Source organism: Jaculus jaculus, chromosome 13, assembly GCF_020740685.1.
Source record: "Jaculus jaculus isolate mJacJac1 chromosome 13, mJacJac1.mat.Y.cur, whole genome shotgun sequence".
Lineage (NCBI taxonomy): Eukaryota > Metazoa > Chordata > Mammalia > Rodentia > Dipodidae > Jaculus > Jaculus jaculus.
In genome coordinates this window covers 30,945,330-30,970,530 of record NC_059114.1, presented here as the reverse complement: position 1 = coordinate 30,970,530, position 25,201 = coordinate 30,945,330, and the positions used below count along the sequence as shown (strand labels likewise).

The following is a 25,201-nucleotide window of genomic DNA, read 5'->3' as shown; positions in this document are numbered from 1 at the left end:
TTTCACTTTTCTGTGTTTTGATAGCATGTTTAAGACTATCATTTACATTTTTATTCAGTGGTGAAAATGGAGCACTCTCACACCAAGCTAGACCCTCAGTGCTAAGAATATTACTTCTTCCTTCTACAATGGACAAAATGCATGAGTGAAGCCACCTGGTTATTACATTTTGTGTGAAATTTTAAAATTTATTTTATCTGGGCTGGGGAAATGGTTCAGCAGTTAAAGACACTTACTTGCAAAGCCTGCCAGTCCAGGTTCAATTCCCCAGTACCCACAGAGAGTCATATGCATAATGTAGCGCATGTGTCTGGAGTATATTTACAGAAGCAAGAGGCCCTGGTGTACCCATTCTCTTTCTCTCTCTCTCTCAAAAATAAGTAAGGCAAAGAAATTTTTAGAAAATTTATAAGCCCCTGAAGATTTTGGTTTCTTTTTGTCTCAATTTTGTCTTTCAAGGTACCTAACCATTTTATCTAAATTGTCCATTTTATTAACACAAAATTACTCATAACATTTTTCCTTCTTCACTTTAGCCTCCTGAAGATTTACAACATTTTTTTTTTACATTTTCCAAGTGACCAACTTTTTACTTCATTAATTTCCTACTATTGTTTGTTTTCTATTGCATCTGTTTTACTGGGTATTAATGTTATTAATAACTGGTTTTATCTACGTTGTTGCTAATTTACACTTGTTCCAAACATTCCTTAGGTCAAAAAGTGACAAACTCTTTGACTGAAAATATTTTAGATTTCTGGACAATGCAGTCTCTGTGAGAATGACTCAATTCTGCCCTTGTTGAGAGAGGACATAGCTGAAATGTAGTGTTAACAAGGTTCTGTGACAATAAAACTTTATTTAAAGTCAGATACTAGGGAAAGTTTGTCCTCTTGGCTGTAGTATGCTGATTCTAGATTATATTCTTCATAATAAAAGTTCTCTTAATCTTTGCAAATAGGGGTCTGGGGAAATGTCTCAGTGGGTAAGAGCACTTACCATTCAAGCACTAGGGCCTTAGGGGAACTGATTTACCCTGAGTTCAATTCTACAGCACCTACATAATATCTGGGGGTGGCCACATACAACTGTAGCCCAAGTCTTATAAAGAATGGAGACCAGGGAATTTCTAGGGGTCACTGTTCAGCCAGTCTGATCAAAATTGTCAGCTTTGGGTTCAGTGACAGAACCCATCTCAAGAAGCACACAGAGCAACAGTAGATGAGGACATGCAATGTTCTCCTCTGGCCTCAGTACATATGTGCATGGGGTACACACATCTACACATACATACATGCACCACACAAACTATACACACATGCAAAAATTAATTTGAAATATCTGCAAATCAGCTGTCAATGTTGAGGCATTGCACCCAGTTTGTATGTGTCTTTCTTCGCTACATTTCAACTTACAAAATCTCCTAAATTATTCTTGCGATTTCTTTTGTCTTGTAGGCTCTATAAAAGTTTTAGTTTTATTTATAATATGTGCATATTTTCTAATTAGCTTTCATTTTCAATTATTTCCAGTTTAATTTTGTTTGGATCAGCAAACATAGCCTAAATAGAGTAATTCAGCCCTTTCAAGCATATTATGAGGAGTTTCATAGTCCAACATGTTCTGTCTTTGGGAATGTTCTATGAATAAATGAAAAACCTGTTTTGTTACTGAATGCAGTTACATATATATATATATGTTTGAATTATGATGACATGGTAGTTCTAATTAACTATATTTTATTGTTATTATACTTGTATCCATTCTAAAATATGAGGACTGAAGTCTAGATGGATTTTTCAAGATATCTATTTAATTCTGTTTTTTTGTTTCATTTCTTCTGAAGTTCAATTTGAAGTGCATATTTACTTAGAATTTTTATGGGTGTTGATAAATTGACCATGTCATTGGTAATGTGATCATGATAAATGTCATTCACCTTTGGCAATGGTCCTTTAAAAAGTATTATTTATAGCCAGGTGTGGTGGCAGACGCCTATAATCCCATCACTCAGAAGGCAGAGGTAGGAGGATCACCATGAGTTTGAGGCCACCCTGAGAATACATAGTGAATTCCAGGTCAGTCTGGACTAGAGTGAGACCCTACCTTGAAAAACATATACATATACATATACATATACATATACATATACATATACATATGCATGTTATTTATGAGAGAAAGAGAGAGAGAGAGAGAGAAAGAGAGTATATGGGCATGGCAGGCCACTTGCTACTGCACACAAACTCCAGACACGTGTCACTTTGTGCACCTAGCTTTATAGGTATATTAGGAAACTGAACTCAGACGTCAGATTTTGCAATCAAGTGTCTTTAACTACTGAGCCATTTCCTCAGCCCCAGCAATGGTCCTTTAAAAAAATATTTGAAAATATATGTAGTTTTTCAAGGTAGGGTGCTACTCTAGCCCAAGCTGACCTGGAATCCTGGAATTCACTATGTATTCTCAGACTGGCCTCAAACTCACAGCAATTCTTTTGGTTTATGATGCAAATTATATCTTTTCTCAGACTCCCGCTTTTAATCTCTTTATATTTAATGTGCTTTTCTTATAAACAACACTAATTGTCAATTACCACCAAGATCCTAAAGATACAGCTGTCACTGGGCTGTATGTGCTGAGAACTTCTTAATATCCTCCTTTAATGTCCAGCTGAAGAAGAAGCCATTTCCTGGAACCTACCAATTAATTATATTATTACAACAAAGAATCTTCCAGTGTGTTTTATTTCTTCAAAATGCTTGGAGATGACTTTACAGATATGTGAGATATAGTGTGGACCAGGCACAGCAGCTCAAATGGAGAGTCATGGGCAATATGATATTGTATACACACACACACACACACACACACACACACACACACACTGAGAGAGAGAGAGAGAGAATGTTATAACAGAATGGTGTTTGTAATATCTTTTTATAATTTAAATATTTTATTTATTTATTTGATAGAGAGAGAAAGGGTGCACTGGGGCCTCCAGCCACTGCAAACAAACTCCACATGCATGCACCACCTTGTGCATCTGGCTTATGTGGGTTATGGGGAATCAAACCTGTGTCCTTAAGCTTTGCAGACAAGCACCTTAACAGCTAAGCCATCTCTCCAGCCTCTGTAAATATCTTATGCTCACCAGAGAGTGAAACTCCAACCCAGAAAAGTTAAAAGTTAAAAATGACACCTTTTCGTTTATCAAATTCCAAGATAAACCTACTCCTACTGTTTGCTATCTTTAAATCATACCAAAAAAATATAGCTGGTGAGTCTGTGGTTTGTCCATTTGCTATATTCTGAATCCAAGATCATATGTACCTACCTAAGAAGAGTTGGCTGTTGGGGACTGCTGGCTGGGACACAAATTTACATTATGAGATATCACACTCTGCAAACACTCCAGGTAAGCAGCACAGAAAACTAATTGTCTATAGAAGTCACATGGCTCCCATCCAAGAGCATGGATTTTGAGACAGCAGTTTGCACACTTCCAATTCTCCTAGTCCCACTTCCCATGGTCATAAGTGCACCACGTTGCATCTGGCTGTACACGGATGCTGAGGTAGAGATCAAACTCAGATCATCAGACCTGCAAGCAAATGCCTTTAAACACTGAGCAATCTCCCCATCCCCAAAAGACACTTAATTTAAATGAATGGAGCCTCCTCTGGTCTTGGTAACCTCAGCAGGGATGGGGAACTTGAAGCACACCCCCAAAGAAAATAAGGAACGAGTGTAATATTGGCAAATGAGTAGAAAATAACCACCACCCAGCCCTGAATTCCAAGAAGGGTCCTTTGGGTTTATAATGTATTTTATTACAAAGGGCAGTACCAGCATGTTACAAGGTCACCCAGCTTTTGGGAACATAGAAGGAAGTCTCAGTCCTTAAAGTGAAATCACAGTCACATCTTACCAACCAAGAGAAAATCAAAGCCAAGGAAATATTAAACTCATTTCATAGCACACAGAGAGTGCCTGGTTATGAATCAGTAACATTACGGCTTTTTTGCACTGGGAAAATAATATATGCCTCGTGGGCTGGAATGTGGTGGTTTCCTGTAAGAGCAGCAGACCCAGGTTAGAACACTTATGCAGTTTGGGTCATTTTAGAAATTGTCAAAGGCAAACAACATTCCTTCACCTAGCTAAATTTGCATAAACCATAAAAGAATGAGCAAGCACTAAGAAATTCTACACCAAAAACTTGAAATGTTTTACACACACACACACACAAAAAATCCAAATAGGAAAGTCTATTATTTTATCCTGCTCAGTTCAAACCTTCTTCCTTTTCTTTCACACACATTGTGCTAAGCTGTATACATGTACACTGAGCTCTGAGGAAAAGAAGCTGCATTTCCAGATTCACTCTTCCTGTGTTCCAAGGAAAAAGAAGAGAGCTGTTTAGAGGCAAGGAGAATTTATTCAAAAAGCTGTGGAAGACAGACGCACCTGGGAGAGCTTTTTGGCTCATTTGATGCCCACATTTCAGAAGCAAGAAAGCCCCCCCAGTTGGCAGCATAAATTTCAAAAGCCAAAATTTATACCCCGTTACCAACTGATGTGTATAGACTCTAGAGAAGGGCCAGGTGTAGTTTGAGGAATTTGACATAACATGCTAAGATACTGCTAAGGAAGACCTCTATTTATTCCCAAAGTCATGGATAGTCATTGCTAAAATGCCAAAAATGATGTTGAAAGTTTAAAGAAATGCAAATCCACCAACACCAAACCTTGTGAGGACCTGCTCAGTGCACACACTGAGGGTCTGCTCAGTGCATACACTGAGGGTCTGCCCGGTGCACACGCTGAGGGTCTGCTCAGTGCACACAGTGAGGGTCTGCTCAGTGCACACGATGAGGGCCTGCTCAGGGCACACGCTGAGGGTGTCCTCGGTGCACACAGTGAGGGCCTGCTCAGTGCACACACTGAGGATCTGCTCGGTGCACACGCTGAGGGCCTGCTTAGTGCACATGAGGAGGGTCTGTTGGGTGCACACGGTGAGGGTCTGCTCAGTGCACACGCTGAGGGTCTGCTCAGTGCACACATTGAGGGCCTGCTCGGTGCACACGCTGAGGGCCTACTCAGTGCACATGCTGAGGGTCTGCTGGGTGCACACAGTGAGGGTCTGCTCAGTGCACACGCTGAGGGTCTGCTCAGTGCACACAGTGAGGATCTGCTCATTGCACACGATGAGGGCCTGCTCAGTGAACATGCTGAAGGTCTGCTCAGTGCACACACTGAGGGTCTGCTCAGTGCACACACCGAGGGACTGCTCAGTGCACACACTGAGGGTCTGCTCGGTGCACAAGCTGATGGCCTGCGCAGGGCACACACTGAGGGTCTGCTCGGTGCACAAACTGAGGGTCTGCTCAGTGCACACGCTGAGGGTTGGCTCGGTGCACACGCTGATGGCCTGCTCAGTGCACACAAAGAGGGTGTGCTCAGTGCACACGGTGAAGGTCTGCTCAGTGCACACGCTGTTGGTCTGCTCAGTGCACACACTGAGGGTCTGTTCAGTGCACACGCCGAGGGCCTGCTCAGTGCACACAGTGAGGGCCTGCTCGGTGCACATGCTGAGGGTCTGCTCAGTGCACACACTGAGGGCCTGCTCAGTACACGCTGAGGGTCTGCTTGGTGCACACGCTGAGGGCCTGCTCAGTGGACACAGTGAGGGCCTGCTCAGTGCACACACTGAGGGCCTGCTCACTGCACACGCTGAGGGCCTGGACAGTGCACACTGTGAGGGCATGGTCAGTGCACACACTGAGGGTCTGTCAGTGCACACGATGAGGACCTGCTCAGTGCACACTGTGAGGGTCTGTTCACTGCACACCCTGAGGGTCTGCTCACTGCACACGCTGAGGGCCTGCTCAGTGCACGCTGTGATGGTCTGCTCAGTGCACATGGTGAGGGTCTGATAATTGCACACACCGAGGGTCTGCTCAGTGCACACGCTGAGGGTCTGTTCGGTGCACACGCTGAGGGCCTGCTCCATGCACACGGTGAGGGCCTGCTCAGTGCACACACTGAGGGTCTGTTCGGTGCACATGCTGAGGTTCTGCTCACTGTACACGCTGAGGGTCTGCTCAGAGCACACACTGTTGGTCTGCTCACTGCACACGCTGAGGGCCTGCTCAGTGCACACGGTTTGGGCCTGGTCAGTGCACACACTGAGGGTCTCTTCAGTGCACACGCTGAGGGTCTGCTCAGTGCACACGCTCAGGGTCTTACCAGTGCACACGCTGAGGGTCTGCTCACTGCACACGCTGGGGTCTTATCAGTGCACATGGTGAGGGTCTGTGCAGTGCACATGCTTAGCGCCTGTTGAGTGCACATGGTGAAAGCCTGCTTAGTGCACACACAAGGCCTGGGCTGTGTACACACTGACCTTTCAACCAGACCATCTGCTTTGACTTTTAATGGTTTTTATTTTATTTATTTATTTGAGAGACAGACCAATAGGAAGAGGCAAGTGAAAGTGAGTATGAGCACACCAAGCCCTCTGTCACTGCACGCAAACTCCAAATACATGTGCCGCTTTTTGCATCCAGCTTTATGTGGATGCTAGGGAATCAAACCTGCATCATCAAGCTTTCAGAATTTGCAAACAAGCACTTTTAACTACTGAGCCATTTCTCTAACCCCTGCCTTGACTGTTTGAAACTAAATGCCCAATGTTCTTGACTTGCTTAGGTCTCCACAGCATGTCCTTCTGGTGCCTCAGCTCCCATGCAGAGCTCCTGCCCAAATACAGGCACAAAATCAAGCCACTGACATAGGCAGGTAAAGACCAAAGGCAATCCTATGAAAACCCCACAGTATCCATCACTGATGTTCAAAACAGTTTGACCCTGGATTGGGACATGAGCAGCCGAGGCCCTCTTTATGAGACTTACAGGGAATTCTCCCAAGGCTAATGATAGACCAAGAGAGAAGGTTTTAAAAGGTAAATGTTTTCTTCAATTCCTAGAGGACATTTCCACTTAATGTCCATTTAGTGTTTCTCCAAGGGTGTTACAAGCTCTGAAAAGAAAAACACGCACATCTATAAGAGTAGCCAACCCAAATGGATGCTGAAATTTAAAAAATTGAAACAGTTGAAGAATGTTTAAATGTTTATTGTCAGGTTAAAAAGGATGGGTTACCCTGTGGTTAGAATATACTTTTATGCTGGAAAGTGAAGTCACTTTATTTTTGAAATATTTCCAGAGAAAAAAATTCCAAAAGTCATGAAGACTGAGATCAAAACGTCCCGGCAGATTCCATCAACAATCCCAACATGAGCCACGTCCTTCCTAGGTCAGAATTCCTCATGGCATGCATTTTTTCAGTATCAGGTCCCAAAACTTTTACCATCACATGTGTAGATATTTTTGAATTGGATATCTCTACATTTAAAAGCTACAGTTTTGCATGCTTTTATTTTAAAATGTATTTATTCCAATACACCTTTCACAGTTTCAGTATATTGCCTATATTACATACAAAAATATCTGCTGTCTATATATCAGCATACTTTCCCACCATCCACCCTTCCCATAACAAGTGGGACATATTACATTACACATATACAAGTTTAATGGAAGAGAGAATTACTGAATTTATAAAGCAGCCATGATGTCATTTACAGAGACTAGAATGAGAAATTGTTACCCTTGAGACAATGGGAGTGGAAAATCCAATGGTTTCAATGGTACATGGGATTCAGATAACACTGTCTGAGGTCATTGCAGGGGCTCGAGTAGCCCCACACTGAAGGACACAGCTCAGCTGTACTGTGGTCCCAACATGCCAAATGGTAAAGACCCCTTCTGAAAGAGTAACACAATAATGTTTATCAAAGCACAGAAAGGTGACTTTTCTAACAAATTATTCATCTTCAGATGTGTTAAGGGGTAAAAATCAATACATTATTTTCACTGCCTTCATGTTTATAAATAGAAACTTTCTGCCTAGACCCTCGCATTGCTTTCAAATTAACCTTGGCCAGTGTGTAATACCTGATCCTCCCTCTGGGTGCCTAGAAAATATTCTGAGAATTGCTTCTGGAGGAGGCCACCACTGTGTTTCTTCTTGCCCTGAAATCCGGTGCACCTGTGTCTCAATTCCAGTTCTTTCTTGTTACGGCTGTTCCTCAATCCATGTGTCCTGGCCTTTTATAGCACAGCAACCATAAGTCTCCAAATGTTTCGGATCATGATACCATTGTCTGTCTCACATCTTAGCCTTGCTCTGGGTGGCCACAGAGGTCATGGCCTGATGCACATCAGGAGGAGTCTGAGCATCAACAAAGGAAGAGGTGTGAAGTTGCTTGTTTACCTCAGGTTCTACACCAACAGCCATAACTTGGATACTTAAGCCACAAAAACTAAAATCCAGGCAAACACATGATGCCTGGGAAACTAGACGTTAAGGCCTACCAACTTATACCATTTCCCCCATTTTGATTCAGCCATTTCAGAGTGTAGCACAAAAGCCGTATTTGACAGATGGGCAGAAATCAGTGATATAGCCATTGTTTACAGTCTATAGGAAATAGTCAGAACACCTAATACTTCCATGAATACCACTCATGCCAAACCTGAGAATGGCTGACATGCTCTCTTGGTTCCCACTAATGGCTCAGTTTCAGCCCCTCAGCATTCACACACATTCATACGTGTGTGTAAGTGTAATCATGTGGGGAAAAAACTGAGCTATCCTGTGAGCTCTCATTTGACTTTGGTTTGATGGCTAAGTCCTTACACATATAGAGACATGGTGAGTGCCACAAAGGCTAACCTCCAGAGGTAACTCCATGGCCACGGTCAGTTCCTGGTCCTACTGGGGAGCCTTCTTTATGTTCCCAAATGATCCTGCCCATCATCCCCTCCCAAAGTCTAATTCCACCCAAACCTCGCTAAGCAGTGGGAAGCAGCCTGCTGCAGGCGCTTTGTCACTGCTTCCTTTGCAGCACCTCACTGTCAGAAATGAATTCCCATTGTTGCTAGCAGGCTGATGATCCCAAGGGAGACAGAAATGAAATTGGCTCATTGCACTGCAGCAGGACAGGCTCATCTGAAAGCCACACAAACTGCGCTGCTCTGCACTGACGGTTGTGGCTCCCTCCCCTAAACCCTTTCAAAAGTCACCAGCTGCTGGAGTGTTCTTCCTGACAGATGATAGCCATGCCTGGGTGCTTGCCTCTCCTGCTTCATTCTCTAGTAACAGTGGAAAGGGCTTTGGAAGCCCAACAGCTTTGGTTCCTAAGCCCCCTTTTAAACACAGAAGCAAGTCAAATCCCACTTCTGGAGGTCAGACTTCACTACCTGTACTTGCAATTGAGTTTGCAAACACAGTGCCGTGCTGGGGGTGGGGGTCACAGTAAGAACTCTTCAGCTGATGCATTACAGTGCAAGAAGGCAGGCTGGCATGTCCCCATCTATGGGCAGCTTTATGAAAAGAGTGATGGAATGAGAATAATCTCTTTTGAAAAGCTTGGTCATCAGCCCTTTGGAGCCAGTGACTTCCTGTGTGTCCTTCCTACTTTGGTCCATTAAAATTCCATTTCTTACAGCTGCAACTGGCTCATTTAACTCTAATGATGAGTACTAGTCTGATAGCTGCCTCTCTAGCTATCCCATCATCTCGCTCAAGACCATTGTGAAATGTGTCTAAATGGCATTTTTATTTAAAATTATGCAAAAAATCACTTTTTCTTGCCACTTTGATTTCTTAATATCCATGCTATGCTCATAGCAGATGTTTCTTGGGTGCTGGAACAGTCGTTTATTTTCAGGAATTTAGGGAGAGTCCATTGCTTTCCTCTACCAAAGTGTATCTTGGGAAGGTTCCATCTCTGTCAAAATCATGTTTGAGGTTCTTTTTTTGGCCATGGTTTGGATGGGCTTTTACATATTGCTAACTAGAAATATTATTTTAATGTTTTTGTTCATTATTTTGTTTTTTTGTTCTGAAAAGCCTCTTGTTCCTCTTGGCAACTTCCTTGCCTTGTTGAACAGTCTTGCTTTTTGATTTCAGTTTGGATAACACATTTTGTGACCACAAACAACTTGTACCCATAAAGTTGTGCTGAGGTCTTTTGCCCCCAGAAATGTACCCCAGAAGTGCCCTGGAATTTTCAACAAGCAGACCATGAAAATAAATGTATGTGACTCACAACTTTTCTCCAGATTTGTTAAACTTCATGTAAAAAAAACTATAAAGAAATGGCCCTCCCTCATAGAATATGAACATTTCAAGTAAAACCCTGTCCCCATCATATACAAAAACAGTTCAATGTCAAAAAGGAGAAACAACATGAGGATACATGTCTTAGGCCATCCCTGAACAATAAAGGGAGAAACTCAACAAGCTTGATACCCCGCATGGACACCCAGAAACAGCAAGACATGGCAAGTCCCCGAGAATAAAACTCATATGACAATCAAACAGACCTCAAACAAAAGACTGAAATTTCTTCTTTTCCTTTTTCAGAAAACAAATTGCAGTGGTCAAAGGAACAGGTGCAGGTTCAAATGTATATAAAAATAATGTGTCACGCTCCTGACAACTAAGGAAGCTACTACATTCAGCCATCTCCCACCACAATGTCCATCTCGGGCCAAAGGCAGTAAGAGTCCACTGTGCTTTAAAAGGACTAAGAATAGAAAAATCTCCACCCAAAACATTCATCACACATGGCCTTTTGTGATGAGGTGACTAACAGTGTCTGTGGGGCTGTATTTACTGTACTTACACTGAGCTGTCGTCACCAGGCTTCCTGCCTTCGAAAGCCCCCAGTCCCTATGGACATCTCCCAGCTTGACACCCAGCTGCCAAGCTCTGAAAATCGCAGATGCCTGCTAGAAAGGGATCCCTCCAGACCCATCCCCCTCATGAAACTGCTGAATCACCTCCTATTGCTGGTCAGACTCACTGCTCCACCATTCAGAAAACAGAAGGCATAAAGGTGAATACAAACATAAGAAAGGAGTTTACATCCGGTCCTGCAGTCTTTCCATGTAGTCTCTAAAGTCCTGCGAGTCCTCCAGCCCCATATCCTGGCACACCCATTTGATGTTGTCATCACTGTCAAACAGGATGGAGTTGGTGTATGGGCCACCATCCTCTGGGAGGATAGTGGTATAGGAAGTAAACTTGACCCTCTTCCTTTTGGGGCCTGAAGTATTTATGGGTTCGTTTTTCATCTCTCTCTCATAGACATAGTCAGCAGGTCTGAGAAGCTGACTGTGGAAAGGCTTCTGGGAGCTTCCATTCAGCAAGAAGTTCCTCTCCTCAAACTGCAGTCCCCTGTCTATCATGGTCGTGCACTCCTCCGAGGGGAGAGTAATGTCCACTGGGTTTTCCAAAAGTTCCACCTCATTTCCAAGCCAGACCCAGTCATGGGAATGAGGGATATTGCCTTGTTCACTCACTGCAAACCTTTTATGCCTGTACTTCCAAGCAAATGCCACACAATTGATCAGGAAGACCAGGATAGCCAGACAGAAAACACACAGTAGGGCATACATGCCAATCTCCAAGTCGGTTAACCCCCTCGAGGTCATTGTAAGGTCACCAGGGTTGTTGAGTTCAGGTAACTTCCCTTGAGTGGGGAAGCTGGTGAAGGTGTCTGTGCTGTGTCCTTTGAGGAGCTTCTTCTCTTTCCCTCCCATGGGAGACTGTGGGGTTGTGCTTCCATTGGTCTTGCCCTCATGGCCAATGGACGTGCCATGTTGGAGCCATCCCTGCACAGCCCGCTCCTGGTTCCCCACATTCTCTATGGAATTGCTGAGATGGTCTTTGTATTCCCGGTTTACACCCTCAATATCATTGCTGCCTCCTTGCTGTTCCATACCAGGTTCGAATTTGACCTTGACATTTCCTTTACCCACAGCCAGGACACTCTTCCTCTTGGTCTTCTGGCAAGGCTCACTAATCACCATTTCTAACTTCACCAAAGGCCCTTGCCCCTCACCCTCTGCAACGACAACAGGCCAGCTTGTCCGAAGAGTTGGCCGGACAGACACCACCATTTCATCCAATGACGAGATGGTCACCGAATAATCCTTGGGGTCATAAATGTCTAATGGTGTCACCGAACCATCACTGAACAAAATCCAAGAACTGACTATTGCTTCCTAGGGAAAATGAAACCAAAGCATGAAGTCATTACTGGACTCTTTCAATCCCATATTCAATCAAAATATGATTTTCCATGCATATCATTTAAGTATACTGACAAAAATAAAGCTTCTATGTTTTATTATCTTTGTTGAGGGGTCATCCATGTGCCACAGCATGTTTGTAGAAGTCAGAAGACAGAGCTAGAGATACTGCTTAGTGGTTAAGGTGCCTGCCTGCAAAGTCAAAGGACCCAGGTTCAATTCCATAGGACCCATGTAAGCCAAATGCACTTAGGTCTAGAGTTTGTTTCCAGTGCCTGGGAGGCCCTGGTGTACTCATTACCTCTCTCTCTCTCTCTCTCTCTCTCTCTCTCTCTCTCTCTCTCTCTCTCTCTTTTCTCTCTCCCTCAATTAAATAAAGATAAAATATTTTTAAAAGTCAGAAGACCACTTTGGGTACTGGCTCTCACCTTCTTCTTACTGGGACAGGGTCACTACTCTGTTCACTAGCTAGCAGGCCCACAGGCTTCCAGGAGATTCTCCTACCTTGGTCTCCATTCTTGCCATTAGCTGGGATTATAGATACCTGCCACAGAATCCAGCCTCACAAGGATGCTGTGGATCTAAATTCACATTTGTGTGGAAAGCACTTAATCTACTGAGCCATCTCTCCAACCCCCATAGTCTTCAGTAGCTCTTGTTATGCCTTGAACTGGCATTGGTAATGGGCTACAGTCCCAGTGGTTTGGGAAGCAAACACTACACTTTAATTAATATGCTGAAATGCAACTTAATTTATTGCTTGCAATGCCACACTTTGGCCTTGACCTGCATAAAAACATGGAAAGATCAGGTGATTTATCTGAATCAGCTTTAGGTGCAGCAAACCAGGGCTACTGTGCAAGACAAGATCACTTTGAACCTTTTATTGCAAAACTAATGCTGATGAAGCAAAATAGGCTGTGGTGGGAGTTCTTGGAAAACAATGTATCATGAGGCCAGTTGGCTGAATGGCATAGTGCCCCTGTCTCTTCATAACTGGTCTGTAAAAGTTTAAAGACAGAGACTTTAAGAGCTAACAATCATTGAAGTCAACAGTAGAATTTTGGTATTCATTAGCCATGCTTGTTTACAGCATTAAAAATCACCTTGCTTTGTACGTGTCTGTATGTATGTGTGGGTGCACATGCATATGTGGGTGGGTGTATACAGGTGCGCATGTACAGACCAGAAAACGTCAGGTGTCATTATTAGGGACACCATTCACACGATTTTTGAGTCTCTCACTGGCTTGGAGCTCACCCATAAGGCTAGCTGGCTGGCCAATGACTCCCAGGGATCCTTCTGTCTCTGCCTCCTCAGCACTGTGATTACAGGTGCTCGCCACCATGCCCAGCAGTCTACACGGGTTCTTGGAGTCAAACTCAGGTCCTGATGCTTGTGAGGCAATTGCTTGACACACAGCCATCTATCTCCCCAGCCCACAGGTCGCCCTCTTGGTTTGGTGAAAGTGACAGCATAGGACTAGCAGCAATCTGTACTCACCGGAAAGGAAGTGACACAGAAAATGTACTTAAGCCTCTAAGTGTTTTACTCAGAGACAGGTGGATCAGAAGTAGGGAGGAGCTTTGAGACCCACCAGTCCTGGCTGTGACTCTCCTTTACAAGCTGCCACAACTAAGAAGAGAGCTGATGCCATAGAGTGGGTGCTGGGCCCTGGGATCTCACCTGTTGTGGGGTCTGCAGAATGTCCTGGGCTGCCACTGTGGAGACAATGGCCCTCTTGTCTGCCCTGTGAGGCTGCAGGGTAAGGGACAAACCAGCCACCAGCTGCACGCCCAGCTCTGTAATGGTGACTCGGTCATCCAAGACAATCACCGTCTTCTCAGCCAGGATAGAGTCAGAGAGAGGTGAGAGGACCTGAGAAGTGAAGAAGAGAGCTGAGACACTGCCCAAAAGGGCCACCTTTTTATTGTTTTACTTGAGGTTTTGTCTGTTTTGGTTTTGATCTTTTAAATTTTAAATTTTAATTTTTTTAGAGAGAGTGAGAGAGAAAGAGAGAATTGGTGTGCCAGGACCTCAGCCACTGGAATCAAACTCCAGATGCTTGCACCACCTAGTGCACATGTGTGACCTTGCACTTGCCTCACCTTTGTGCATGTGGCTTATGTAGGATCTGAAGAGAGATTGTACATGGGTCCTTAGGCTTCACAGACAAGCACCTTAACCATTAAGCCATCTCTGCAGCTCTGATTTTTTTTTAAGGCAGGGTTTCATGTATCCCAGACTGGTCTTGAATTTACTATGTAGCTGAGGATAACCTTGAACTTCTGATCCTCCTGCCTCACTTCCAAGTCACCACACCCAGCCTGTGTAATAGATGCTGAGAATCAAACCCAGGGCTTTGTGTATGCTGGGCAGATATTCTACCAACTGAGCCACATGCCCAGCCCAAGGAGCTGAGGAGACAGGGACACCAGCAATTGTCTAATGTCCTGAAAATCGAGTGCAATGGCAGATGCTGTTTAAAGGGTCCTACAATGGTTCACACCTACTGAAGGTATAAAGAACTATGGTTCTGTGACACTGTGACACAGCTGTAGGAGTTTTATGATAGTTTGGTTCATTTCCTCTCCAATGGTTCACATTTGTATTGTATGCAAATTCCTTGGAATTGCAATATTCCCTTCTGATGGCAGGAGGGAGTTAAGAAGTCAACATGTCTGGGAAAGCTGAAACTTAAAGGTCACATGGTCACCCCCAAGGTCACAGAAGCAGTAAACAACTGTGGAGAGAAGACTCAGCAATGTTGTGTAACAATTTTTCTCTGAATTGAAACATTCCTTCCTAAGGGGACAAGGGAACCAAGAAGCCTGAGAGGGCTGAAACTTAAAAGACCTCTCCCAAAGGCTATAAAAAAAGTAAACAAGTACTTGGGTTGGGAGGGACTGACCAGTCCAGCTGCCTGCAAGTCTTGCAATGCATTCTAGAGAGGCAGCTTATGTGAGTCATCACCTATCCTGGGGTCTTTCTGTAAGTCTGCCTTTGAATCACCCATGCTCCTATAAGAAACCCCTCACCCAGCTCAGGAAGTAACTCCAATAAACTCATTGGCTCACCAAAACTCGTTTTACAGGATTTGCAAAGATACGCAAAAAGAAAAAAAAGAAATGAAAAAGAGAGAGAGAGAGGAAGGAAATTTTCCCAACTGGAGGCAGAAGAGGAAGAAGTTGGGGAGTCTAGTGTAAAAAGGACTCAATCCACACATTACTAGCAATAGAGGGACTGGGTGAGATTAAATGCAGGCAGGCTCTCATAGCACATGGGAGCCTCAGCTGACAACCAGTAAGGAAACAGGGAGCTTAGTCCTACATAGAGTTAAGTTCTCACCAGAAGGTGAAACAGGTCAGAAGTGGGTCCTTTCTGAAGGATTTATGAATCACTGACCTCACTGGAAAATTCTTTTGGACCATAAAGTTTACAAGCTGATGATCAGACTCTGGGAGTTATCAGGCCACCTGGGAAGCAGCCCTAGTCCCCACTCCCCACTCAGAGGGGGTCAGTAAACAAAAGAAGAGTCTCTGCCTTCCTATGATTCACTCCCAAAGAAAAGTAAACAGCAGATAAAGACCAGCTAAAGTTTTTATAACTCTATCCACACTTCCCCATCTAGGGCTGTCCTAAAGCCTAACTCCTGAAACTCCTCAATGGCCCACTCAAAGGGGCGCCATTCTCATTTCCCATGGGAGAAGGATGCCCCTTGGTATATTCCAATAAAGTCCATGCCGTTGAAATTGGCTCTTTTCTCTTTCTTATATTCCTCATGTCACTCTGCTCAATTCCAAATCCTAACACTTTCCTCAAATCCCAGGTAAGAGGCTATCAGTGCCTCAATTTCCACTTTAAAGTACCCTGCCCATAGAACTCAGGCAATGCTTAGTAAACTAGTGTTGCTGTAAGAGGATAAACTTGTGGGATTTTGTTAACATAGAAATAGACAATATGTGGAATATAACATGTTGTGGCCAGCTTTGCCAAAACTTTGATAACACTAAAATATGGCTTAATTAACTGATTGGTAATGAAATAGCTAAGATAATGCCATCCTGCTCTAACTAGGCCCTGACTCCATTTATTGAGAAAATAAAATAACTAAGCTAATACTAATCTTCTAGGGAGACTCCCTAACTCATGTCTGCATTATAAACACTCAGGGCTTCCCATGACCCATGAGTGTAGCCCAAGTGTTTAAACTCAAGATCACTCCAGGATAGGGAGTGGAATGCCTGTGAAAGACCCGGAAAACACTCTGGCGCCATGACAGGCTTCACTAAGGTGCTGCCCCGGCTAGGCCTAAGTTTCAAATTCCCATTTAGGCAGAGGACCTGAGTCAGCTGCTAGACATGTTCAGGCATGCCCAAGACTTGTCCCTTCTGCCTCTCTGCCCCAGCCAATCAAAAGAATACAAGTACAGTTACCTTTTAAACCAACCAATCATGTAACCACCCCCTACTTCCCTGTTCAAATCCCTATAAAAGCCTTGCCCTCCCACTACTCAGGGCTCTTGCATGGATCCATTGTGCTGGTGAAGTCAAGAGTCCAAGCTGAAGCCCAAAATAAAGCTCTTTGCCTTTGCATGCATGTTTGGTTCTCCTTGGTGGTCACTGGGGGTGCCAAGAACTGGGCATAATACCTGTCATTACACAGATACCCTGACCTAGATCTGGCACTAATGTCCTTGTAATTTTTATGGTATTTTGCATTTTAAAATGCCATACTCCTGAGCTTCTGCACTGAGAGCATTTTTTGACGTGAGTCACTCCCAGTCACCAGTTTAATAAAAAGGACCCTCAACTAGCTACAAAATGTAGTGGTTTGTAATTCTCTCACATGGACTATAACAGTAACAATTTTAACTTTGCGTCAGGAAAACATCATTTATTCTGAATAACTACCCTGCCAAAATTGGCTAATTTTGCTATTACTATGATTTAATAGAAAATTTTGAACTGTGGATCATTTATTATATTTTATGGAAACATATATTTTTTGTTTAAACAGATGCTTCAAAATCTATTTTATATATTATTTGGGGTATGGTCAATGGTTACACTTAAGGGAGAAAATTAGCTTTTGGAGGTTCCACCACTTTCTACTAGTGATAAGCAAAATGTAGAGTATCATATATAAGAAAAAAAATCACTTACACAATCCTCTAAAATACAGAAGATAATCCAAGTTTTGGGTTATTAAAATTGGCAACTGTGCTCCTACTGCTTCCTGTAGTTCTGACACACATACATGCCCATGCATGCATGACCCCAAATACCATCCATCGCCTGGACACTCGTTGGTGTTAGGCAAAGTATCAGAATGGAATTCCATACCTGCACAGTGGTGATGCCTGGCTCCCGACCTGCCAGCGTCCTGCCATCCTGTAACTGGGCGATTTTGGGCTCCTCCACCTTCACAAATTCAGTCACAAGGTCAGTGATGTCAAACTGCCAGTCAGGCCCCAGCATGTAGGTCAGTTGACCTAGCTCAGGAGACTCAGCCACAAACTGAGTGAGGATACGCACAAGGGCATGCTGGTACTGCAGGGTGCACCCGCGCCCCTTCTTCTCCTCATCCTCCTCGTCATCACTCTCCCGGGTTGGCCTGGAGTATGAACCATCAAAACAAACTCAATCTCCTCATTGGAAAGAATGTCTACTGGCTCTTGATTCTGTCTGGCTGGCAGAGGGAAGTAAAGTGAGTTTTCTCCTGATAGATGTGTTTCATTCACCACACATCAGTTCATTCGTTCCATCAACAAGTTCATTTTAAATGTTGGAGCACAGACAACAGATATAGGCCTGCTTTCTTCTTGCCTACAGCTCAGGGAGAATCCAGTGGTTATGGTCACTTAAACACATTCGTACATAGTGTTATGGCCTAGGATCTTGATCTGTGTAGGATGTGATAATGCCAAGCCAGACAGCTGCTAGGAAGAACAGAGATTCATTGGATAGGGAGGGCCAGCTTCTCACTGACTGAAGTCCTCTTAGTCTCTTTGGAAGCCACTTTCTCTGCACCTATGGCACTGAAGATTATAGGCTACCCCCTTCACATCTGGGGTCTGTCCTAACCTCTACTACACAGTATCCCCCTTTTCACCTGGGGTCTCTCTTAACCTCCCCAGAGAGCACTCTTCCATGGAGACCTGTCCTAGCCGCTACAGGCAGACTTGGATGGGCTACTCCTGCTGCCTGCTTTGCCTTCTCACCTCCACTTACCCTGATACACACTTTCCTCTGCAGCCTCACCCTGAGAAATCTGCTTTACATTTTCAGTTGCAGGTCCTTCTGTTTATGAAGCTGTGCTGAACCCTCTTAGTTGAGGACTTTGCTTAGTGGCTGATGCCCAGACTGTGAGCAGGAGTGGATGAGGACAATGTCAGAGGAGGGATGGGCAACAATTCTTGTCCACAGACTTAGACCTGCCATGGGTCCTGTTTACCCTGAGTGACAACTGCCATCCCTCTGGACTAAGTAAAACCTATCATGTCCTTTAGAACTGCTCTCACTCCAGCTGGACTCCACCTCCCAAAGGTGCCATAGCCTTTCAAAATAGCACCACTATCCCGGGACCAAGTGTTCAAACATATCATTTTCCTCAAGTAACTCTTCACAGAACTTGAAGACCAAGGCTGAACAGTCATTCTAATCATACTGATGAGAAAACCAAGACAGGGAAAGAAGGATCCTGAGGCAAGGTCACATGACTTATCATCTTCATGGTCAAGCTGGCTGGGCCCACATGTGCTCTCTCTCTTCCTATGACCAGTCCACCCACCTGTACAGTGGCTGCAGGCAAACCTAAGCTCAGATGGTCACCATGAGGCCCAGCTAACTGCTTACAACACATTTGTACACAGTTGTATTTGGTTTCTGAGACTCCATGACATAGAAGGTGATATGGAACTCTCTCTGGTGCTGTCACAAGAGAAATTCGAGTCTTCAAATGGAGGGTGCGGGTCGAGCATCTGTATCGGTGAGAGGGATGACCAGGTGTTAAAGGAATTTAGTATCAAGAAGCATTGAGTGACCTACCTGTTATGCCTCGAGTGTAACATGTCCCCCATGGACTCATATGTTTGAACACTTGGTCCCTGGATAGTGGTGCTATTTGGAAAGGCTATGGCACCTTTGGGAGGTGGAGTCCAGCTGGAGTGAGAGCAATTCTAAAGGACAGGCTTGAGGTTTGCAATGCTACTCACTGCATTCCTTGTCTCTGCTTCCTGATCTCCCACAGTGGAGCTAGCAAAACCAAGGTCCTGCTTCAGTACTGCCCTCCCATGATGGACTGCACCCTCAAATGGTAAGCAGAATAAAACTGTCATCATCCAAGTGGCTTTTCCTGGATGGTTGGTCACAGAAACAAGAAAATTAACTGAAAAGATATCAAACAGTTATTTCCTGTTAATTTATGTCCTTCAGAAGGGAGTGTTTGTTCAGTAATACTGCATGTTTCAGTTCTCTCATTCACACTAGATTCTTTTTCTTTACATCTCCTTTCTGAGAGTCTACTTTGCACTGGATTCATGCTATTTATAATTGGTATCACAACAGAAAATACTGGATGCCTCTAGAATCCATTTTAGTTAAATCCGTTCTGATGGTACACAGGTCCTGACCACTTGTGTAGACTTTGGCTCTGATGACAGTTGGAATTTTTATTTTATTTATTTATTGGTTTTTGAGGTAGGTTTTTGCTCTAGCCCAGGCTGACCTGGAATTCACTATGTAGTCTCAGGGTGGCCTTGATTAAAGGCATGCGCCACCATGCCTGACTACAGTTGGGATTTATCATCTATTTTGTTCCCACCACACTATGGGGCTCCCATTCTAACCCTGATGGGTTGTCGCAAAAGGCAGAGTGCATTGTGCTAGGCAAGGAGCAGGTAGGAGATGCCAGACATGCAGGTGGTATTGCTTCACTGCTGCAGTCCTTCAAGTTTCAGAAAGGGACTTGAGAGTCACTCCTTGGGCCCACATTGCTCACAGTGTCTTAGTTTTTCCACCATTTGCCATCTGGGAATGCCAAGAACTCGAAATCATCAGGAACACTCTGCTTTGGGTTTTACCGGTCCTTCCCTCCATGTAGGTCTCTTCTTACATTCAACTGTGAACAGCAAAACTCTAAGATGCACATTTAACACTCCGCCCAAAAACCTCCTCAGCTGTGCAGCCACCTCACTTGCTTACCTCAGAACTGCAAGACATAGGGCTTCTGGCTTTGTCACTGCCTAGCGAGAACCCATGCTCTCCACAGCTCTCAAACACTCACCAACAGCACTGCTGAAGCTCACAGTTCTTTTTTATGAGTGTTCACACATGTGCACATGCATGTGGACATGTGGCTGTGTGCACACATGTGCAGAGGCCTGAGTATAACCTCGAGTGTCATCTGCATGAATGATCTTCCTCAGAGACAGCTATGTCCTTGGCCTAAAGCTCACCTATTAGACTAGACTGGCCAGTGAGACCAAGGTATTTACCTCCCTCCGCCTTCTCAGCACTAGGATTATAGCATATACCACCAAGCCCAACGTTTTTACATGGATCCTGGGAACTGCACTCAGTCTTCATACTTTCACAGCAAGCACTTTACTGACTGAGCCATCTCTGCAGCCCCCAAAGTTCCCCCTCCACCCACCATTTGTCCATCACAATTTCAATTGCTTGCTTGGGCGAACTTCCCCACAGTACCTCATGCACTACACTCATCTTCACCATTCTTATTGCTTTCTCAAGTATGTTCTTCAAGATATGTCCAAACTCAATCCACTGCCTGAGCCCCAGGGTTCTTGTGTCATAGTTGCACACCAACACTGGGTAACAAGCCTGCTCACTTCTTCTACTGTGATATGACAAATATGCAGACTTCTCATTTTTTTTAATTTAATTTTTATTAACATTTTCCATGATTATAAAATATATCCCATGGTAATTCCCTCCCTCCAGACTTCTCATTTTAAAACACCGCCATGTACTTGCTCACAGTTCTGTGTGTCAGTGGTCCAGGCAGGCTCAACCAAATTCTCTGTAGGGAGACTCAGAGGCCATTATGAAAGGCCAGCCAGGCTCTGACCCAGAGGTGCTGGGAAAAGTCCACATCTCAGTCAGGTTGGCACAAGTTGGTGTAGAGTTTAGCTCCTGTAGTTATTTGTGGCCCCATCTCTTGGATATTCCCAGAACGTAAATACTGCCACTCATTATAATTGGAACCTGATTCAGTTCATCTTCAAAGCCAGCATCATCCTGTCAAACTGTCTTTACCCTCAGATCTCTCCAACTGATCATCTTCCCCCTGGAGGAGGGGCTCTGCTTTCTAAGGGTTCCTCTGACAGGTCTGGCTCACCTGGGTCATCCCCACATCCTAAAACTTATCACTTGTCTAAAGTTGAATCTGTGAAGTCATCTCATGCATGACTAGATCAGTATTTGACTGGATACGTATCAGGCAGAGCATCTGGAGGGGAGCTCAGTTTCAGAATCCTGCTGGCTGCAGGTTGCATCATTTTACTGAACTCTTGGAACAGTGTTTAGTAACGTTGCTATTCCAAATATACAGCTGGAGAAACTAAGAAACTGGTAGGTTAAGTCACAAGGTCACATGGTTATATGTGGGGAAATCCAAGGTTAAAACTGAGGCTGTCTCAACGACATGGTCTTGACACACACAGAGAAGCAAGAATGAGTAACAAAAGAATGGGATGAGAGGTAGTGATATCCTAAATACCACATCTTGTGCAAGGTGCTTCTCACATTTTATATTACCTTGCTGAGTCCTAGTAACTACTCTACGAGGTAGCTAATGTATCTATTATTATTATTAGCATGATCTTTGTTATAATTTCCTCATGTCAAAATAAACCTAAGTACCCAGTCACTCCACTAGAAGCCCAAGCCCCAACCATTGCACTCAACCCTGGTTGCTGTACCACTGGAGCCAGTTTCCCTCCCAGAGACCTGGGCCCCAGCAGCTTGAGAACTACAGTCCCCCCTCCAGTTCCTCACCTTCTGTTGGGGGCCACTGGAATCCTCCAGCCCTTGATCTGACTCAGCTCTGTGTCTGAGATCTCAATCTGCAGTGGTAGACGGGGCACCCAGACAGTGACCTCTGCCTGGGAGGTGAAGTGCTGGTGAGTGAAGTTCACAATCGTATCCACTTTGCTCTTCATTTCCTTGCCGTTCACAAAGATAGAATCACAGGTGTTGGAGACCTTTGGGGAGGAAAAAGAGTCTGGGGGTGCATCAGCAGGAAACAGGAAAATTCTGACAGCAGCAACGGTTCATGAACTGCGACAGCTCTGAGTTCTTACATGCCAAAACACCCCGAAGAGCAGGACTCATACAAGGAGTAATTTGTAGGCACTAATTAGTGACAAATACTGATAGATAGACTCTGGGAAAGCCATTTTCTGTTACAAATACTGACAAGTAAAACCATAAACAAAATTTAATGGAGTTGCATAACCTCTGTTGCCTTTTGTGAGCATGCTGTTTTTGTTATCTTACTAAATCTTTCATGCACTCAAACCACCACTAATCAAACCCCAGGTGCATCTCATTTCACTCATTCTCTGTGTTTGAAGATGTGTAAAAGGATTTTATGCTACTAAGAAAAATATTTTGCTCAAGCCAGAGAGAATCTCCTGAAAAAAAGTAATCAGGAGAGCTTTGCACTAGATTAAAATCATGGTTGGCAAAGCACTCACAAGATGTAGATGTAATTAATTTTGCAACATTAAGTTGTAATTTTGCAAAATGGAGTTATGTACATAGCATCTCATGATGGACTTTTGAGTTAGCACTTGGAGGTACTTTCTTTAATTCACCCATTCATAGATTAAGTATCATTAAGCAATTGTAGTCCCTGTTTTCCTTCACATTTTCTGATCAAGTGTTAGAATACAGATGCGGGACTTTATGAGGCCCTGCTGCCCAGGGCCTATGGTCAGAAAGGTAAGCCCCCCCGCCCCCGCCCACCTCCCCACTGCCTGAGACCAAGGCCAAATGGGAAAGGAAGACCAGACCCATGTTTTGAAGGAAAAGCAAGGTTATCTAAGTTATGGTCTAGGGTCCCCCCCAGTGCACCCAAGGTTTCTAGTAGGTAGGCTTGGTCACATGGCATGAAACTTCTCCCTCCCCACAAAACAAGAAGCTTCCTTTGTTCTCTAGAAGTTGAAGTCCCTCTCTCTGGCTTCAGTGACCCTATCATGCTCTTTCATGGTGTGTTAAGTCTCTTTGTTCATCAGGATGTGAAGCCCCTCTATCTGGCTGCAGGACCCCACCATGATGCTATAACTCTCCTCATAAAGTTCCATTTTAAAACCAATTCATCTTGGTCAGTGCCTCTCTTGGACCAGACTTCTTGCTGTCCCTCTCAAAAAATATCAGTAAGCCAAGGAAATGCCACTGGCTTACTCTTCTGGATTATTGGGGAAATGTACTTACTTGTGTGTATTCAAAAAAATGGAGTAGGGAACAAAGACCAGGTCATGAGCAGAAGACAAAAAAACCATCATCTTACAAATGGAGCAATTGAGGTTAGTGATGCACTATGGTTAGGTCAAGGTCTCACACTACATCTACAAAGCCATCATCTTACAGATGGAGAGACTGAGCTCAGTGATATGCCATGGCTAGCTCAAGATCTCACACTACATCTAAGGAGGCAGTGCAACTCACAAGTCTCCCACCTCAGCCAGGGATGCCAACACAGAAGTATGCAAACCATGGACTATGACTAACCTCTGATGCCTCCTTTCCTCCCACAGTTTTGCACTAACATCTCAGGCCTCCATTCTGAGCCCCAGATACATAAGTCCATCATCAGATACAGTGCTTAAGAGTAACATCAGAAATGCCAAAATCAATACTCAAAAGTGGAAACCACCAAGTTGAGACAGATCATTGGCTCACCCCCATTTCTAAATGGCACTAATATGTATGTGTCTCCTTGGAAGGAATGTGAGGAACTTCCCACCAGCACCCTGCTGTGGTTTTGTAAATTGGTGTTCATAGTGCACAGAACTCAAAGAACAAGGGAGGGGGGAGCTTAAGACATTTAAGACTCAACCTGCATCCTAACCACAGAGCTGGTTTACTACCACCCAATACCAATATGATCTTCAGAGAATCTTTCATTATAATCAACCCTGATCACTTACTAGACATCACAGTAGCTGTGACTCAGTAAGCCTCCACAAAACAATGAACACAGACTGCAGGAGAATGTTTGTTAATCCATGTCTGGATCCGCTGCCTTTCTGAGAGAACACAACCACCCAAAGTCCCCTTCACTTTTTTTTTTCATTGCTAAATATGCCTCATGATAACAGGGAGCAACTGAAGTATTGTTATTGTTGTGGGGTGGTTTATGTTTGTATAGTCTGGATTGTGATGTTTCATCAATTAATACCTTACAGACCTCTTATTTCTTCTTTGCTATTGATCATGCTATGTGTACAAAGAGTCTTAGCACATGAAACCCTCTTGTTCTACATGTGCAGAGTCTCAGTATCCAGAACCCTCTTGTTCTACATGTGCAGTTGTAGTACACACTCTTGTTCTACGTGTGCAGTCGTAGTACACGCTCTTGTTCTACGTGTGCAGTCGTAGTACAGGCTCTTGTTCTACGTGTGCAGTCATAGTACACGCTCTTGTTCTACGTGTGCAATCGTAGTACACGCTCTTGTTCTACGTGTGCAGTCGTAGTACACGCTCTTGTTCTACATGTGCAGACAGTCAGCACACAGAACACTCGAGCTCTAAGTGTGCAGAGCCTTAGCACACTGAACCCTCTTGTTGTATGCATACTCCTTTCTTGTGCAGTTTTGGCCAGTGGCATCTTCCTTAAAAATTTTACCCATACCAATATCTTGCATTACTTCCCCCCATGTATCCTTCTAGTTGTTTGTTAGTTTCTGTTTTTACACTTAGGTCTCATCCCTTTTGAATTTAGTTTTATAGAGGGTGAGGTGTTGCTGCCTATTATTAATCTTCTGCATATAAATATCCAGTTTC

General features: G+C 44.0%; 1 protein-coding gene across 2 annotated transcripts in view; it reads right to left on the bottom strand.

Annotated features, from left to right (window-relative positions):
- Positions 1 to 7,123: 7,123 nt before the first annotated feature.
- Positions 7,124 to 25,201, bottom strand: part of Tmem132b (transmembrane protein 132B) — a 423,578-nt gene continuing 405,500 nt past the window's right edge. For both annotated transcript variants that reach the window (XM_045132377.1, XM_045132378.1), the window contains exons 6-9: positions 22,190 to 22,395; positions 17,516 to 17,786; positions 13,857 to 14,048; positions 7,124 to 12,143 (exon numbers count right to left, since the gene is read on the bottom strand). In XM_045132377.1, the coding sequence (XP_044988312.1) occupies positions 10,998 to 12,143; positions 13,857 to 14,048; positions 17,516 to 17,786; positions 22,190 to 22,395 (1,815 nt within the window). In that variant the 3' untranslated portion in view covers positions 7,124 to 10,997. The remainder of the gene's footprint in view (positions 12,144 to 13,856; positions 14,049 to 17,515; positions 17,787 to 22,189; positions 22,396 to 25,201) is intronic.